The sequence below is a fragment of the Diplotaxodon limnothrissa genome, linkage group LG6 (assembly GCF_057381915.1).
Source record: "Diplotaxodon limnothrissa isolate DT_005_m linkage group LG6, D_limnothrissa_male_GT1.1, whole genome shotgun sequence".
In the NCBI taxonomy this organism is placed as follows: domain Eukaryota; kingdom Metazoa; phylum Chordata; class Actinopteri; order Cichliformes; family Cichlidae; genus Diplotaxodon; species Diplotaxodon limnothrissa.
This window is the reverse complement of record NC_140601.1, coordinates 11,422,411-11,439,463: the sequence shown is the minus strand read 5'-3', so window position 1 is coordinate 11,439,463 and position 17,053 is coordinate 11,422,411. Positions and strand designations below refer to the sequence as shown.

The following is a 17,053-nucleotide window of genomic DNA, read 5'->3' as shown; positions in this document are numbered from 1 at the left end:
GTGGAAAAACCACCTGCAATACATCAATTCTTCACTAGAGGGCTCATCTTCGAGAGAAAAAAAAGATAAATGAGGAAGTGATGATGTTAAAGCTAAATGCAGTTTGTCTGCAGCCACACTCACACAAGTTGGTCATTCCTGTTAGACAGAAGTTGATTTCTGACATTTATTCATAGTTCTGATATTTTCTAATCTCTGATGAGTTTTAAGAAATATGTACTACCAGTAATCAGCCATTTATCATAATAATGTTAATCAACATACAACCTTCTTTCTCATTTAGACTAAAAACATATAGCAGCCATGATGGTGACCAAAGCTGGAGGCTTGTTTTTGTGTTTCATTCTGTGTCTTTCAGGTAAAAATAATTTGTTTCTCCTCCTCCTGATGATGTTGCTGGAATTCTGTATCTTCAATGTAAATGCAAAAGTTATGAAATTATTTTAGAAAACAGGAAGTTTACTGTTGTTTTCACCTGTTGTTTCTCTTCCTGCTATGTTCTCTCAACTGTATTAAAGTACCAGATTCTAATCCTTAACAGTAATGTTTATTATTCAAATGTTGTGTTAAAGGTGTTCTGGGAAAACAAAACAGAATATGTGCCTTGAAAGGTTCATCAGTGAATCTGTCCTGCTCAGATCAACAAGCCACTGCAAGAAATAAAGTGATCCTATAATGTACAGCATCATGGGAGCAGAGAGGAACGTCACTCTAACAGTCTAACATAGAGCAGTGAAGTTTTTTCCTGCTGCAGAGAAACTGCTGACAAACCACAAAACTGTCAGCAAAGCAGATTTTATGTGTTGCAGGTACAATGGTTTTACCAACTAACAAAATAATGACTTTAATAATCAATATATGAATGTTATTTATTTATATTTCACTGAGCTGCAGGTAAAGGGGATTCCTGCCAAAGAGATCGATCCCTGACCCTGTGTTTTCTGACGGACCCTCTGACCTTTGTGTGGTACGAGAAAAGAAAGAAAACTACACAGTTGTTTCCGTGTATTTTTGCTAGAGATTAGAGGATCTCCTTTTTTCTCATCCATTTGAGTCTCCCACAACATGTCCACCAGGACTGGTCCTCCTGAGACAGCTGGGGACTCAGTCTGCACACAGTGTAATAGAAACACCTTTAAAGAGAAACACACCTTAAAGATGGCCAAATCAAAGTAAATAAACAACACTGTTCCTAAAAAAAATATTTAAGAAATACTAATTATTTTTATGTATGTAATCTACATTTTTTTAAGGGGGAATTTGGCCAAGCTGAAGTCTGTGATCAGCTGTGATCCAATGGAAATGATGAGGGATTTTTTTTTTTTAATCAAAGTGTGAAACCTGGGATCCCCCATGTTTCCAGACTTAATAAAAAGAAACTCAAAAGCTTACCTTTACATGTACACCTGACCGTCTCTCCCCTGCAACGGTGGTTTCTTGCTTCTGCTATGATTACTGTGCTACTCACTCATTTATCCAATCTGTTACTGCCATCTACTGGCGGAACTTGATATTGCATCACCGCTACGTCAGGCGAGTGCAAACGTTTCTAAAGGTGCAGTCAGTCGTTTGTTTGTTTGTTTTTACAGAAAAAAGGAAGAAAATTGTTCTCATAAATATACAATCATAAATATGTTAGTGTGTAATTATTTCTTTCAAAAAATGATTAATTCTCATAAACCTTGAAATGAACCATTAAAAATATATTGAAGTGGGTAACAGTTTGTGTAATCTGACACATCTACAGTACAGTAGCACATTGTAGTACTATGTTAATTTTTAGGCTGTAGTTGCAGTGTTTTGATTTAAATATTGTATGAGGTGCTGAGCCACTTTTACATATATCGATACTTAGTGTCATTTGTAATCTACTATATAGGTTTGTAATGTACAGTACACTCAGTTTCTTAAAATCAACAATATACTTTATATTTAAGTAATGTAAAATATATTTTTGTTTCTTCATGTTATTAATAATTATAAAATGGATAAGAATGTTGTTAAAACTATCCAGAAGTGAATTTACGCTGCTGTGTTATAAAAGTCCTAATTAGGGGGTTTCCTTCTAAAAACCATCATGAATGAGGAAGTGTTAATTGTGTTAAAGCTGCATGTGGTTTATCTTTAGGCCCACTGACATTAGTTCTGTTTTCAGCCTTTCCTGTGAGAATATTCAGCTGTAAAGACTCATACAATCAACTTTTTGATTAGTGATTGATTGTATGTCAGTCATGGTGTTGGCAGAAGTTGGATTTTTCTTTTTGGGTTTCATTCTTTACCTCTCAGGTAGGAATTACTATTTCTTCTTCTTATGATGACTGAAGACTGAAAAAAAATGTTTCAATAGTAGAAAATTTCTGGAAAGTTATTAAAGGGTGTAAGAAAACATGTGATTCACTGTTAAGTAAGAGGATGTTAAACTCTTGAAATGTATCAAAGTCTGGTGCAATTTTACCATCAGTGAATGGATGGCACAGAGTAGAAAGGTGTGTAAACAAGATACATTTGCACACATTTCCTAATGAATGTTCTGTTAAAGCATTTCAGGGAAAACTAAACAGCAACCAAACAGGAATCTTTGCCAAGGTGAGCTGTGTGGTGAGCAGGGGTAGGACCCAAACCCAGGACTCAGAGATGGAATAGTTAACTGAAAGTGGCAGCTTTATTGGTTGAGAAAGCAAACTAAAAACTAGGAAAAGTACAAAGAAACACCAAACAAAGCATAAAAAAAGATAAACTACAAATAAAGACTCTGTTGTCTATAGAACTCATGACTAGATGTAAACAAGAGACCACACACACCTCACTAAACACTGTGCTAATCTGGAGGACACGATGAGAGACAGGGGAACGGTGAAGAGTTAAATACTTGCATGATAACAAGGCGATTGGAAACAGGAGGGCACACTGCTGGAACAAATCAAAAATAATGAAACAGAGCAAGTGAAAGGGGACACAATGGATACAGGACAAGAGACTATCAGTCTGTGGCCTGTTTAATAGCATTTAGCTGGTTATGGTTTTCTCGTTCAATCTTGTGTCTGTGTCTTGTCTGTATGTTTGAGTCTCTGTCTCGGTGTTAGTCATTTCCTGTTTTTTATAGTCTCTTGTCTTTTGTGCTTTGTATTTAGTTCTACTTGTTTGGCTAATCTGCAGTGATTTCACTCACTTGTGTCTCGTTCTCCCCAGATATCTTCCCTGTCTCCCTAATTATCCTTCTATGTGTGTATTTGTGGTCTCTGTCCCTGCATAAATTGTTGTAATCCATACTTTCTTACTAGAGGTGTGCTCTTTCTAAAAAGGAGGAAGTGATGTAATGCTGTTAAAGCTGCAAAGAGTTTATCTTTAGGTGCAGTGATGTTCACAATTGTCCGTTCTGTTTTCAGCCTTTCCTGCGAGCACACTCAGCTGTAAAGATCTTTTCAAGATTCAAACAACCAACTTTCAGACTAGAAGCTGAAATCTACAGCAATCATGATCTTGGCAGAAGCTGGATTTTTTGGGGTGGGTTTCATTCTGTGTCTCTCAGGTAGGAATGCCTCTTTCTCCTCCTTATGATAACTGAAGACTATAAAAATGTTTAGAAAAACTTACAAAGGTTATTAAAGAATGTTAGAAAACATGAGATTCACTGTTAGGCAGCAGGAGTTCTGCTTTGAAGAGCTCCTGAAGTGCACAAAAGGACAATAATATCATCACTGAATGACTGGAACAGAGTAGAAACATGTCTAAACAGATGTTTGTAATGAATGTTGTGTTAATCCACTGAAGGGAAACTGAACAGCAACCATGCAGGACTCTTCACACTTGAACTCTTAAAGCCATGAACATATAAAGAAATCAGAAAAAAAAAAATTTCAGCTCACAGAATGAATATTTTGTCATTAGAACATCATTAATGGAAAAATCCACTCTCAGCCCAGATGGAGGTTTAAAAAGAGTGAAACCAACAGAAAACAGCTGTTAAAATCAGTTTAAAGCCCCTGAAACACAACACAAGAACTACAAATTCCCATGAAACAGTGCTTGGTACTGCTGTCTTTGAAATATCATGATCCTTTACACTGATACAAAGAGCAGCTGCAGCTTGACACCAGAGTAAGGTTTACATCATTACAGCTGTTCATGCTCACGAAGCATCAGTCTGGAGATTCTTTGACACCACAGACGTGTTTCCATCATAAACCAGAAACAGAAAACCGTTTTAACACCTCTGCAGCTTTCTGCTCTCACAAAAGGAAAAAATAAACTTGAACTTGAACATGTGACTAAAGACAACAGCATGCTGTAGAGACAACACAAAGTACTAAAATACACTTTGTGTTGTAAATAATGTGGGAAATGGTTGCATGTAATTTTTCATGCCTAAAGACACAGCATACACGTACATAAAGAGGAAGATACATGTACAGGAAGTTAAGTTTCACTGTGCAGTGTGTTAAACTGAATATGAAACTGTCAGTCTGTCGTCATTTTAATCCTTTGCTTTAATAAAGAGAAGTTAACCCAGCAAGGTGAGGTGGTTAGTTTGTCTTTCTAATGTCTGAGTTTTTTTACATTTACTCTTAACTTTAAATGTCAGCGAACAGCAACAATCACAGCTGATCTGCTCACTAATGCAAGTTTGTGTTAAAGTTGTTAATGGAGGAGAAACCAGGATCTGTGCTTTCAAAGGTTCATCAGTGGATCTGCACTGCTCACATCAACATCTGACCTCAAGCAGCAAATGGTTCACTGTACACTTAAATGGATCAATGAGTGAGCTCTCTGTGGATGGACAACGTGTAACGTACAACATGTCTGAAGAGAAAAAGTCAACTTTAACCATCAATGATCTAAGAGAGAGTGATGCAAACACTTACTGCTGTATGAAGACTACAGACAGACCAGGAAACTGTTCACTCAGTAATATTACTCTTCAAGTTGTTGCAGGTACAGTGACTTTTACTCATTAATAACTTTCCAAATGACATCATTGTATAAGATGTTCTCCATCATCCTCTCAGAGCTGCAGGTAAAGGTGATTCCTGCCACAGAGGGACAGACAGTAACACTGATGTGCAGCAGCAGCTGTCCTCTGACTGAAAAGCCTGCAGCCTACATCTGGTACAAGAACAGAGAGTTTCTCTATGAGGACTGGTCTCCCTGGTACCAAGAGCTGCTCAGCAGTGAGGAAGCAGTCACATACTCCTGTGCTGTCAAAGGCTACGAGCATCTCAGAGCCCCTCAAGTCTCTGTGGGTGAGTCATGATGTTTATTGTGCAACAAAACAAACACAATGAGTCACACAGTGAATCATTTGAATCAATATTATTTCTTTGTTGTACAGATTCCCTCACAGCGACCTGCTTCAGTGTGACCTATGCTAAAGGGAGAATGTGTTCTTACAGGAAGACATCAGTAGATGAGCTGTGCTCCATCACATATCCCAGAGGTGAAGCTTCAACAAATAAGCAAATATCTTCCATCAAACCTCTATATTAGTTTAATGTCATTTTCCTTATATAAGATAAGGCTAAATATTACCTTTGTTAATAAATCTAGTAGCAGGCATTCTAAAAACAGAAATAAAATTTTGTACATTATTGTGTCTTATGAAAACTTTTTAATCATCTTTCAGAGGTTCGTGTTCAAAAAACCTCCTACACATCAGATAGTGTCACACTGACCTGTAACACCATCTGTAAGCTGTTTGACCCTCAAACTGCCTACATGAGCTGCAGAAACACAAGCAGAAACTACAAGAATCAACAATGTTTAACTCACAGCAATTCAACATACAAGTTCTCTTGTGCTGTAAAAAACCACAAGTACCTTGAGTCTGCAGAAGTCTGTGAGTAATACACAACTCGTTTTTTTCTGTCAGTTAACTATAGATAAAAGTTTCAGCATACAGGCCAATCAAACAACTCTAAATCTTCCATCTATATTTCAGGTGTTCAGGATAAAAAATGCCGGATTAGGAATTATGTCAGCAGGAGAATCTGTGCTCTGGAAGGATCTTCAGTCAACATCACATGTGAATACTCACATCCTGATAACATGAAGCAAGAGTTCAAATGTTGGAGTAAAAAATGGAGAAAAGATAAAGTGGAAGTTGAAGAGCTGATTGAGACTGCAGGTCGTGTGAAGTATCAGGACAACATGAAGAACCAACACATCCTGACCATCAACAACCTGAAGAAGAATGACTCAGGAGGATACACATTCAGATTCAACAAAGATCATAAAGGATGGACACAGTCTGATCTGCCTGGAGTCTTCTTGATTGTCACAGGTAAATCTTAATTTCTTATTCAGCAGACTTTACTTAGAGGTTTAAGAACTGTTCAGATCATTTAATAGCGAGAAAATATCAGCCATAACGCCATAACAAGTAAGAGTCCTGCATTTAAAAACGTCAAAATATTCAGACCTTTTAAGAAATTTATTTATCAGAATCTGAAGTACTCATTGTGTCAGTGTTTTATATTTACAGGTGATACAGTCATGTGTTCGATTCTCAGCTGTCAGTGTTTCAGGTTGTTTATTTTAAATAATCTACTTGTGGACTGTTTTAGTTGAATCTACATAAATCACATTCTTTAAGATCATCACTTCAAATGCTGACATCCTCTCACAACCATGTATCTCTGAATATTAGACTTTAAATGAACTCAGAAAAACTGCCTGTTTTCAGATTGTAGCAATTTTCCACATAATCCAGAAGGGGTTTTTTTTATGCCTTACAGATCTACATACTTCAACTATCAAAATTTAAAGTGCTAATATACAAAAAGACAAAGGGATTATCTTCCAAGTTTTTTCTGCACATGAAAATGTATATGTAAACTTAACATACAAAGTAAAGAAATTTGTGTTTGGTTGATTGTTTCTTTGCTGTAACAATACATTTTATACTGTTGGAAAGCTTGTTCATTTCTCCTGAAATCTAGCCACACTGGTAATGAAAATGGATTTGTTGGTTGAGCAGAACAGTTGCATAATGGGCTACACCCATGAACAGCAGTTGTCAAACAGTTTATTCTCCTGTTGACTCTCCTTTAATGTTTTTTGTTGGATTGGATGAAGTAAGAACAAACAAGACAAGCATATGGAAGAACCAGACACAATCAAACCAGCCTTTCACTTCCTCCTCATACTGATCACACACTGCTGTGGGATGATATCCACAGCCAGTCATCCGGCTTTGCCACACTTTAAACCTATGATTCAACTATCATTGGCAGAATCTAGACTCATATTGTGCAAACCTTTATTGCAAATCTGTGAAAGACAGCATAGCGGTCTTATGTGCTGAGGAGGCGAGGAAACTGTGTTCTTGTGTTGTCGTATTCTTGGGCTGGGTTAGCCCTAACACCAGCTTGAAGTTGCCCTATGGCACTGGCCCTTTCCAAATCAGTCAAACATGCTATGCTTAGAGCAGACACTGACTGTTAGCTGTAGCAGCGTCCATGCTAACAGGTGCAGCTAATCAGGCCCCAATCAGGCACACGATTGTCAGCTGCTGGGATACCAGGAGCCCAAAACAAGAGACAACATCAGAATAAGCTGTAGGGCGTGGGTGTCCAACTCCAGTCCTGGAGAGCTACTGTCCTGCAGCTTTTAGATGGATCCTTGTTCCGACACACCTGAATCAAACTTGATGGCATGCCGAAGAAGTAATCCAACTATTTGACTCAGCTGTGTTGGAGTAGGGATGCATCTAAAACCTGCAGGGACACCGGCCCTTGAGGCCTGGAGTTGGACACCCATGCTGTAGGGCATTCCAGAGTGGGCAAGTTTTTTTTATGCATTTAACCCACATACTCAACTCTGCTGTTTAAATCAATAAAACATTTTACTTGCAAACATATCACTATTTGATGGTAAAAAAGGAAAAAAAAAATACAGGCTTTTTTTTTTATATAAGATTTATTGCCACAAAGAATTGTTACAACAAAGAAATTATAAATCAAAAACTAATTTCCTACTTTTTTACATAACACTGTGCTCTTCAGGACTTTCAGATATAAAAAGTATATTTATGTGGATTCACCTCTGTTTGCACCATTTTGTTATGAGCTGTTGCGTCTGTGGATGCCAAAGAGAGAACTTTCATAATAATGGCTGGACACTGAGCTGACTCTACCTGCCTCCCGCATGTAGCACAAGCGATTACTAGTATAAGGCTGTAGAATTTGAATTTATAAAGCAAATTACAAAAACTGTTAATACTTCCAAGAACCATTGAGCAAGGCATATTACTAGATAGATGCTATTAGGAATGCTTTTAAAAGGCATCAACAGCACAGACACAGTGGATATCATTCACAGAACAATGTTTTCAACCAGGATGTAAACATTTTTATTTCTGCTGTTATATTGATGTAATTTGACATTTTCATATGTTTTAAATGAAACAAAATTAAATGTTCACACTTCAGATGTTTTGGTAAATCCAATTATTTATTTAATGGGTTGATCGTAATTATTTATGCGTAAGATGTTATAATACCCTGGTTCACTCAGTGACTACTCTGTCTCATAAAAATCTTCTTTAATTCAGTTCAATTCAATCCAACAGTATTTACATACAAATGAACTGAACTAAAGAAAAAACCCAACAATCCCCTATGAGCAAGCACTTGGTGACAGTGGGGAGGAAAAACTACCTTTCAAAAGGTAGAAACCTCCGGCAGAACCAGGCTCAGGGAGGGGCGGCCATCTGCCGCGACCGGTTGGGGGGTGGAGCCGATGACAAAGTTATACACAACTCAATATTAAAGCAAATATTATGTGCACGGTGGCACGGTGGTGATCACTGTTGCCGCACAGCAAGAAAGTCCTGAGTTCAATTCCACCTTTCTGTGCGGAGTTTGCATGTTCCCCCCGTGTTTGCGTGGATTCTTCCGGGTACTCCAGCTTCCTCCCAGCGTCCAAAGACATGCAGTTTGTGGGGATAGGTTAATTGAGTAATTCAGATTGCCCATAGGTGTGAACGCGAATGGTTGTCTGTTTCTGTGTGTTGACCCTGCAACCGATTGGTGACTTGTCCAGGGTGTACCCCGCCTCTTGCCCTATGACAGCTGGGATAGGCTCCAGCGCTCCCTGCAACCCTGAAAAAGAGAAGCGGATGGATAAATATTAAAGTAAATATGCCTAAAAATGGATGTTTAGGCACTGGAAGTAACTGTTACTATTTAGTTGTAAATTGCTGATATTTTATTAGATGGAGTGAATAGTCTCCAAAACCAGTTGTGCTTCTTTTTCTTTTTTGGTTTTTCTTTTGGCACTTGGTCATCTCGGGCCTCTGGATTTTCTGGTTTAGTAGCGCTGGCCTCCTCTTTTTCTGGCTGATTCTCCTGAAGTGTTGCGTCTTTTTCTGGTTTGATAAACTGGCCTCTTTTCCTGATCTTGACTGATGTAGTGTCTTGTCTTGGGCTGGAGAATTTTCAGGATTGGCAACGTTGGACTGGTCTTCTTGCTTTTTTTTCTTGTCTCTTGCAGAGACAGCAAAGACTCCTGAAATGAGATCTTTTCTTACTCTGTTTGCCTGAGTTGGTTTCGGACTGTTGTGTTCTCCTGGTTTTGCTTCTCCATGATTTCCTGGTGGGAAGCTTTGGTTTCAGCTCTTCTTTTAAGTTTTGCGCCTTCAAATCATTTTTTTCACGAAGAGCCTCACTGGTGCTGAGTTTGTCTTTCATCTTAGCGAGCTCACATCGGGCTCTTTGTTCCTGATCTTTGCGCTTTGCAACTTCCTCTTCAAGATTCTTTTGAGTTTTGAGGAGCTGCTCACGGAGTTGTTCGATCTCTTCTTGCTGTTTTTTGCACTGGACCTCCAACTAAGCTTCTCGATCGGTTTTCACGTCTGTAGAGTCTGTGTGTGGAGCTTCTGCAGTTCGTGTTGAAGCGTCCACACTCAGCTCTGCAGCTGTGTTGCTGTCTTCAACAGGAGCTCAGGTGTTGTTGTGTCCTCGGATCTGTGTTTCTGCAAGCCTGTTCCAGTTCTTCAAGGATGGTTTTTTTCAGCATTTTCTCTGCAGGACTGTAGCTGCAGGCGAAGCCAATTGTGGTGAGGTGTGGTCGCGGTGCCGTGCATGGAGGGCAGACGCACCTGCACAGCATCCTTAATCACGCTCGCCGAGTTAAAACCACGGGGACTCATGAGTTGGGGTGTGTTGTGGTGTGATGCAAGTCAATAATGGCTTAATACTGTGACCTGTGGACTCGCCGTGCCACACCACCAATTATTCTGTGTTTTAGCCGCAGCAGCTTTGTGGTTTGCAGCTGTCATTTTGTAAAGATTGGTTTTGCACATGCACTGAGCCTCCTGCAGGTGGCATCTCAGCGCACCCAGTTCATCAGTGTCATTATATGGACGACTGCCATCGTTTGGTATTAAGTGAGGTTTAGGCTGTGGTTGAGACGGCCCATCATTGGTTCTAAGGTCAGGATTGGGCTGATGTTGCACAGGCCCTTGATTTGGTAAAAACCGTGGATTTTACCATTGTTGCCCAACAATACTTTACAACACTGCCAATGTTCTTCTTTCAGAGCTGAGAGTGAAGATGAGTCCTTCTGCAGTGGTGACAGAGGGTCAGAGAGTCACACTGACCTGCAGTACCAGCTGTCCTCTGACTGACAACACAAACTACATTTGGTACTTGAACAGTCGACCTCTGACCCCGAGAGAGAACCAGAACAAACATCTGATCCTAGACCCAGTCAGCAGGGAGGATGCAGGAAACTACTCCTGTGCTGTGAAAACCCACAAAGATATCAGCTCTGCTCCAAAGACTCTCACTGTCCAAAGTATCACAGGAACATGGACACCAGCAGCTGCAGGAGTTTCTGCAGCTCTGTTGGTTTTAATACTTCTCACTGTCTGCTGGTGTGTTAGGTAAGTGTTGGTTCACAGCAGTAGATTCAATCTCTGCTCTGAAGTCACTAATTTTTCAGTTTATTAACTTCAACCAGGAAAAAGAGAACTTCTGGTCAGTCTCCAACAACTGAAAGGTCTGATCAAATTGAACAGGTAAAGATTAGAGTTTAAAAAAACTCATTTTTGCCAACATACAATAAAAGGAGTCAAGTTTAAAGTGCATTATAATGTAATGCTGTTTGTCTTTATCAGCTCAGTCCTGGTCCTGTGTATGAAAACGTCTCAACACAACCAAAACAGGAGGATGAAGTCCACTACAGCAGAGTCCACTTCAGAAACAAACATGTGGTTCCTCTTTGTTCCACCGTACAGTCACATCAGCCCAGACAACCGGAGTGTTCTCATTATGCTGCTGTCAGCATCAGCTCTGATGGAGCATCTGGTGTCACTCCAGCAGACACAGACTTACAGACTTACTCTACTGTGAAAGTTTGAGAGAGATGTCATGGTCAATAACTGCTTATGTCATGGCAGAGTACAACCTGAAGAGGTCACCAGAAACTCAGCCAACCTAATCAGAGGAAAAATATTTACTTGTTGAAAGCTGTTACTGTGAATGATGTGTGCATCGTGCTATTTCTCTGGTCTACATTTATTAGGAGAGAAGTACATTTATTATACTCACTGCCAGAAGAGAGATAAAAGTAACTACAAAAACACATTTAAAGGATCTTGATAAGCGTGAATCCACCAAGTAGAACTACACAAATTTGATCCTTCCTCTGAAGTCTGAGTTTAATTTCCTAATTTCTTTTTCTACCGCAGGACACACCTTCTGTGTCCTTTTTTAACAACATACAAAAACCCCACAATAAATATATCTGTCACTAACTTAATTATGTGATTTTAAGCCATATTGAATATTTGTTGTTGAAAATGCTTTTCATTGTATGCTTATTATCCTAATAGTTGTCTCATAAGCAACGACTTCAGTGTCATTACTGTATAAGTTGCTAATAGGAGATGCACTGTTAGTAAAGTATATTTTCAATTCTTTTGTTGTGATAAGAGTTTTAAACTTCATTAAAGTAAAAAAAAAACTATGATCATCCTGTTAGAAAAGAATATTGAAATAGTATAGTGTTTGTGTTTGGTAATGAAATGTTCTTTTGAAGAATTTGGTGGTAATAAACCAAGATGCACATTTTAAACTAACAAGTGTAATTCCACATTAACAATCAATAATCTAACAGAGTAATGAGAGTTTTACTGTTTTAATGAAGCTGCAAATGAGAAAACTGCCACCAAAGCAGAATTCAGCTCAGTCTTGCAGATATAGCAGACTCCACAAATTCATCCTCTATAAGGAGCGATCATTTGGAAGAACTGAAGATAATTTATTGAGAATTAATTAAGCTATTCTGCGATTAGTCTCCAATGACCCATCACGGTAGAACAAAAAGCCAGTGGTGACAGGATTTAAGATAGGACCCAGAGTCTAGATGCTGGTGATGATGAAGATGAGGCTTAGATGGAACTCGAGGTGACTTGGATGAGGTGGAGATGAAGAAGAAGATGGTTGCATGAAAGAGAGTCTGCAAGGGAGAATGACAGAACAGAATTGAGATTTAAAGTGTGAATCTTCATGCTCCATCTACCTGTCACATTGCTCCTGCCACAAAGACTGATAGAGGAAACCTTTCATGCACAACACAATGACTCTTTGCTTGCAACTCATGTGTCTGAGAATTATGATGATCTCTTATCTCAATAGTTTATGTCAACCCTGCACTCCCACTTAACGCACACTAACAAAACATTGTTGTAAAGCACCGTCTATTCTATCATTTTAAATAACCCAGTGCTTATATTATTTGCCTTCTCTCTTCAGATGAACCCAGATCCCATATATGAAAACATCTCTGCTCACCACAGCAGAATGCAGGTTAATATAAACAGTCATTCAAGATGATCTCTCTAACTTCTCTCTAAGTTTTTATGTTGGTTTTCTCTAATTTTTAAATGTTTAAAATGTTCTTTTCTAAATCTGTTGTGTCCCACAAATTAATTTGAGAATTGTAGGACATTACTATGCCAACCATTTTTAGTTTTGTAAATATCGGCTATATTGAGAGGCGTCCATGAATACTTCAGGAAGACGGCCTCTTAGATAAGCTGCTAAAAGAATGCCTCAGGCAGCTGAAGACAGATAGTGATGACAAACAGTCATAGATGACCAAGCCCCTGCATGAGATATATGGATAGATAAAGGAACTGGTTCACATCAAGAAATCCCACCAGTGGCTAGAAAAGGCCGGCTTAAAGGACAGCACAGAGGCTCTGAACTGGCGGCACAAGAACATATGCTCTTTAAACTGTGCAAAGGTGCCCCAGAGACTATCCAGCATATAGTAGCAAGATGTAAAATGCAGGTTCAGACCACACACAAAGAGTCACAACCAAATGGGAAGTACACATTTATTTAAGGAGCTTGGAAAGAAAGTGACCTAGACTCCCAAATAAGTTGGTTTTCTGAGGTGCAAGAGCAAAGAAGCCAAATGTGAGTAAAGCAGAAACGACAGCATACACATCAGCATCGCAGGAGCCAAGCTTGTTTAGCACATGCAGAATAAAATCTGGTGTTGAATAAATGGAAACACCAGCCTCTTACAGTTGGACCCTAATCAGCTCAACAGTGTGCAGGTGTGGAACGTCTTCCAGGATTAGCAGACCCCCACAATACTCTGCATCTGCAACAAACACACTACACACTCACATTGACTGATTTGGCCTGCAAAAAGGACCACAACAGAAATAAACAGAACAAAATAAAAACTACCCAAATGGCACTTTAAAACGATGAGTCTTTAGGTGCTTTTTGAGTGAATCCACTCAACTCACAGGTCTTAGGTATGGAACGCCAGGACTGCCATAATGAATTAATTAAATACACCATTAAATAATTAATTAAATGTGGCAATAATTAATTAAAATTGGAATTAATTAATTAAATAAATAGTTATGACACATGTAATTAATTAATTATTGACACATTTAATTAATTATTTATGTATTTCACATTTTAATTAATTATTGACACATGTAATTAATTAATTATTGACACATGTAATTAATTATTTATGTATTTCACATTTTAATTAATTATTGACACATTTAATTAATTATTGACACATTTAATTAATTATTTAATGATATATTTATTTATTTCATTTTGGCAGTCCTGACGCCTGGCTCTCGTCATGAAATAATTTTATCTGTCAGCCTCACCCATCAAACTCAGGGGGCGGGGTTAACGCTGCCCATGCAGCTTCTCTAACATTTGATTGGTTGCCGTGCAAAGTAAGTCAAAACAGGTCGATCCTAGAAAATCGATTGCTTGTGTAGACTTGGGGCAGCCAGTTATCCCAGAATGCAGATCAAATCACAAGCAGCAATGGTGGTGGTGTAGTTTTAAAATACCCCGTTTTTCTGTCACCAGCTACACTTTTAACAGTGTTTTAGCCGCGAATGTCGCGACGTATGTCTGGTCAGGTTGTCAACATAGAACATGTTTGCAAAAGTGCTCAGATGTTTTCAGAGATTTCACTAGCTCTGCTAACAGTTAGCATGCAGAGTGCACCGAGGGGGTTACGTTAACCGGTTTGTTTACATATTCCACTCTCCGTGTTCCACATGTTGCATTCGCAGATTCTCATTTTCACCGAACGATCGTCTCTTTCCGCCTGGTCTTGTGTCTCTGTGCTTCTGTAACATAAAGAACGAGCTGACATTTTTCTCACGAAACCAGCGATCAGCTCAACAGACCCTCAGTTTACCTGCATGCATCCTCCTCCTCATCTGTCAGCTGTTTAACACCTGCTGCTAATTCAAGAAACACGCCTAGTTACCTGGTGATAGTCACAGTTTAACTGGGCAGCCGGTGCTCGATATAACGCAATGTCAGCGCATTTTTCTGCACAAGATAAGTAAATATAGTGTTTTCCCCGAGCGCAGAGCTGCTGGAGCTCGTTTCCTTACAGAGCACTTTATAGGCGAACAGCTTTATCAGCGGCTGATGTCCAATCACCGGCACACAGCTTTCAAACCTCAGCTGAGTTTTAGCTCTCAGTGGTTAAACGCTGGACTTCATTCACTCAGGTTCTGTCTGTCGGGTCACGTTTACTTCGCTGTTTTATTTACAACTGAGCAAATCGGTTTGGCTGAGGTTAAAGTTACGTTTCATAACTGCATAGTTTCACAGACGTTTAATGGCTCACTGGCACATGTGTTAGACTGAACTATCATCTAAATATCATCTGTTTTTTAATAGTTATTCAACTGTATTCTAAGCACCAGCTGTCTGTTAGAATGTGATTTTTTTTCTCTCTCTGTTGGCAGAGGTATAAAAATGCGCAGGAAAATCTGACATGCATGGCAAACTTCACCGACGATATTTAGGGAGGAATAAACACACATCAAACATAAATGAACCATTTGTCTGTCTCCATAATTGAGAGCATTTTCTCTTCTTATGTCAACACTCTCTCTCTTTTTTTTTTCTTTTTTTTTGCTTTTTCGGTCATGTTATGTTTACCTGTCAAAGGCTTGTTACAAACTATGAAACACATTGTGCAGACTTCTGGATGTTAGAAGAAAACTAATACTGCTCATGAATGAGACTAAAGGCAGGAAGGTGTCCTTTAAAACTAAACATGTTAATAGGACCTCCCTATTTATATCATAGTTTATGATATAGCACGTGTATTTCAGTAATAGCCTGCTGAGGCCACTATACGTGCTGGCCTCATATCAAATGTGAAGGCAGACTGAGTCTATGTTTGACGTTTTTTATATCTAATCTTCCTTTTCAAACATTTAAACAGCAGCGAGTCTGCAGCTGAGGGAATACAAACTCAAATTGTCGGAACAGGTTTGCTCGTTTCTTGGATTCATTTGGTGATTTATTAAATTTATAACTGTTATTCTAATCTGCTGCTGAGTCTCTTACACTTTTCTTTATGCTGTATATTTTCACGTCTCTGGAATAGTTGGCAGTTAGATAGTCAGCTGGGAAACTTTGTGTTAACTCATGGGGCTGAGGATATCGTGGATATGCTGACCTCGCTGCGTGGTGTACAGAGCGAGGTCAGCATGATTAATATTCACAATAAAAATATTAGCCGAACATCATGAAGTCTGTATGTGTTTCATAGTGTCGAACAACCTTTGTACAGTTAAAGCCAGCAGTTACTACATGACGGAAACACCAACGTTATCTCTTTTATGTGTTTATACACAGGTCACGCTGATTACTGAACAAAAACCCAAAGATCAGATGTTAAACAGATTTATTTGCTCTCTCTCCTCCTTAAACATGTTTTTAATGTTAGTTATAATTCAGAATTGGCGACTGAAACACGTAGGACACATAAGAACATCAGGAAATAAAACATCGATAAATATAACCTCAGTAAAAGAAGTCAGCGGGGGTTACTACAGCTGTGTACCGGGGCCTGCGCTTTGTCGGTGGGATTGCTTGCGAGGTGAGCGGGTCTATCCCACGCTTTGCCGTGAGACTGGGCAGACATCTCCGAAATCATCGAAACACTTTTGCAAAGAGGCTGTATCTTGACAAACCGACCAGACACATGAAGATTAAACCACTACATTCTCGGCTAAAAAAATATTAAAACGGTATTTGGTAACACACAAACAGGGTTTTTCAAAGCTCAGTTCTGTTAGCTTCCACATGCCGGTTGTTGTGTGCTAGAAACAATGGCCACCAGGCCAAAGCAATGGTTTTGACTCGATCAGCGTTAACCCCGCCCCCTGAGTTTGATGGGTGAGGCTGACAGATAAAATTATTTCATGATGAGAGCCAGGCGTCAGGACTGCCAAAATGAAATAAATAAATATATCATTAAATAATTAATTAAATGTGTCAATAATTAATGAAATGTGTCAATAATTAATTAAAATGTGAAATACATAAATAATTAATTAAATGTGTCAATAATTAATTAATTAAATGTGTCAATAATTAATTAAAATGTGAAATACATAAATAATTAATTAAATGTGTCAATAATTAATTAAAATGTGAAATACATAAATAATTAATTAAATGTGTCAATAATTAATTAATTACATGTGTCATAACTATTTATTTAATTAATTAATTCCAATTTT

The 17,053-nt window shown here is 38.6% G+C and overlaps 1 protein-coding gene across 1 annotated transcript; it reads left to right on the top strand.

Moving 5' to 3' along the window:
* The first annotated feature begins 303 nt into the window (after positions 1 to 303).
* On the top strand, positions 304 to 11,359 carry LOC146630164 (B-cell receptor CD22-like). The gene is made up of 10 exons (XM_085355635.1): positions 304 to 358; positions 573 to 611; positions 4,675 to 4,932; positions 5,007 to 5,240; positions 5,330 to 5,434; positions 5,621 to 5,833; positions 5,936 to 6,277; positions 10,537 to 10,882; positions 10,960 to 11,017; positions 11,117 to 11,359. Exons 1-10 carry the CDS (start codon positions 304 to 306, stop codon positions 11,357 to 11,359), a joined length of 1,893 nt encoding a protein of 630 aa, XP_085211761.1.
* The last annotated feature ends 5,694 nt before the right edge of the window (positions 11,360 to 17,053 follow it).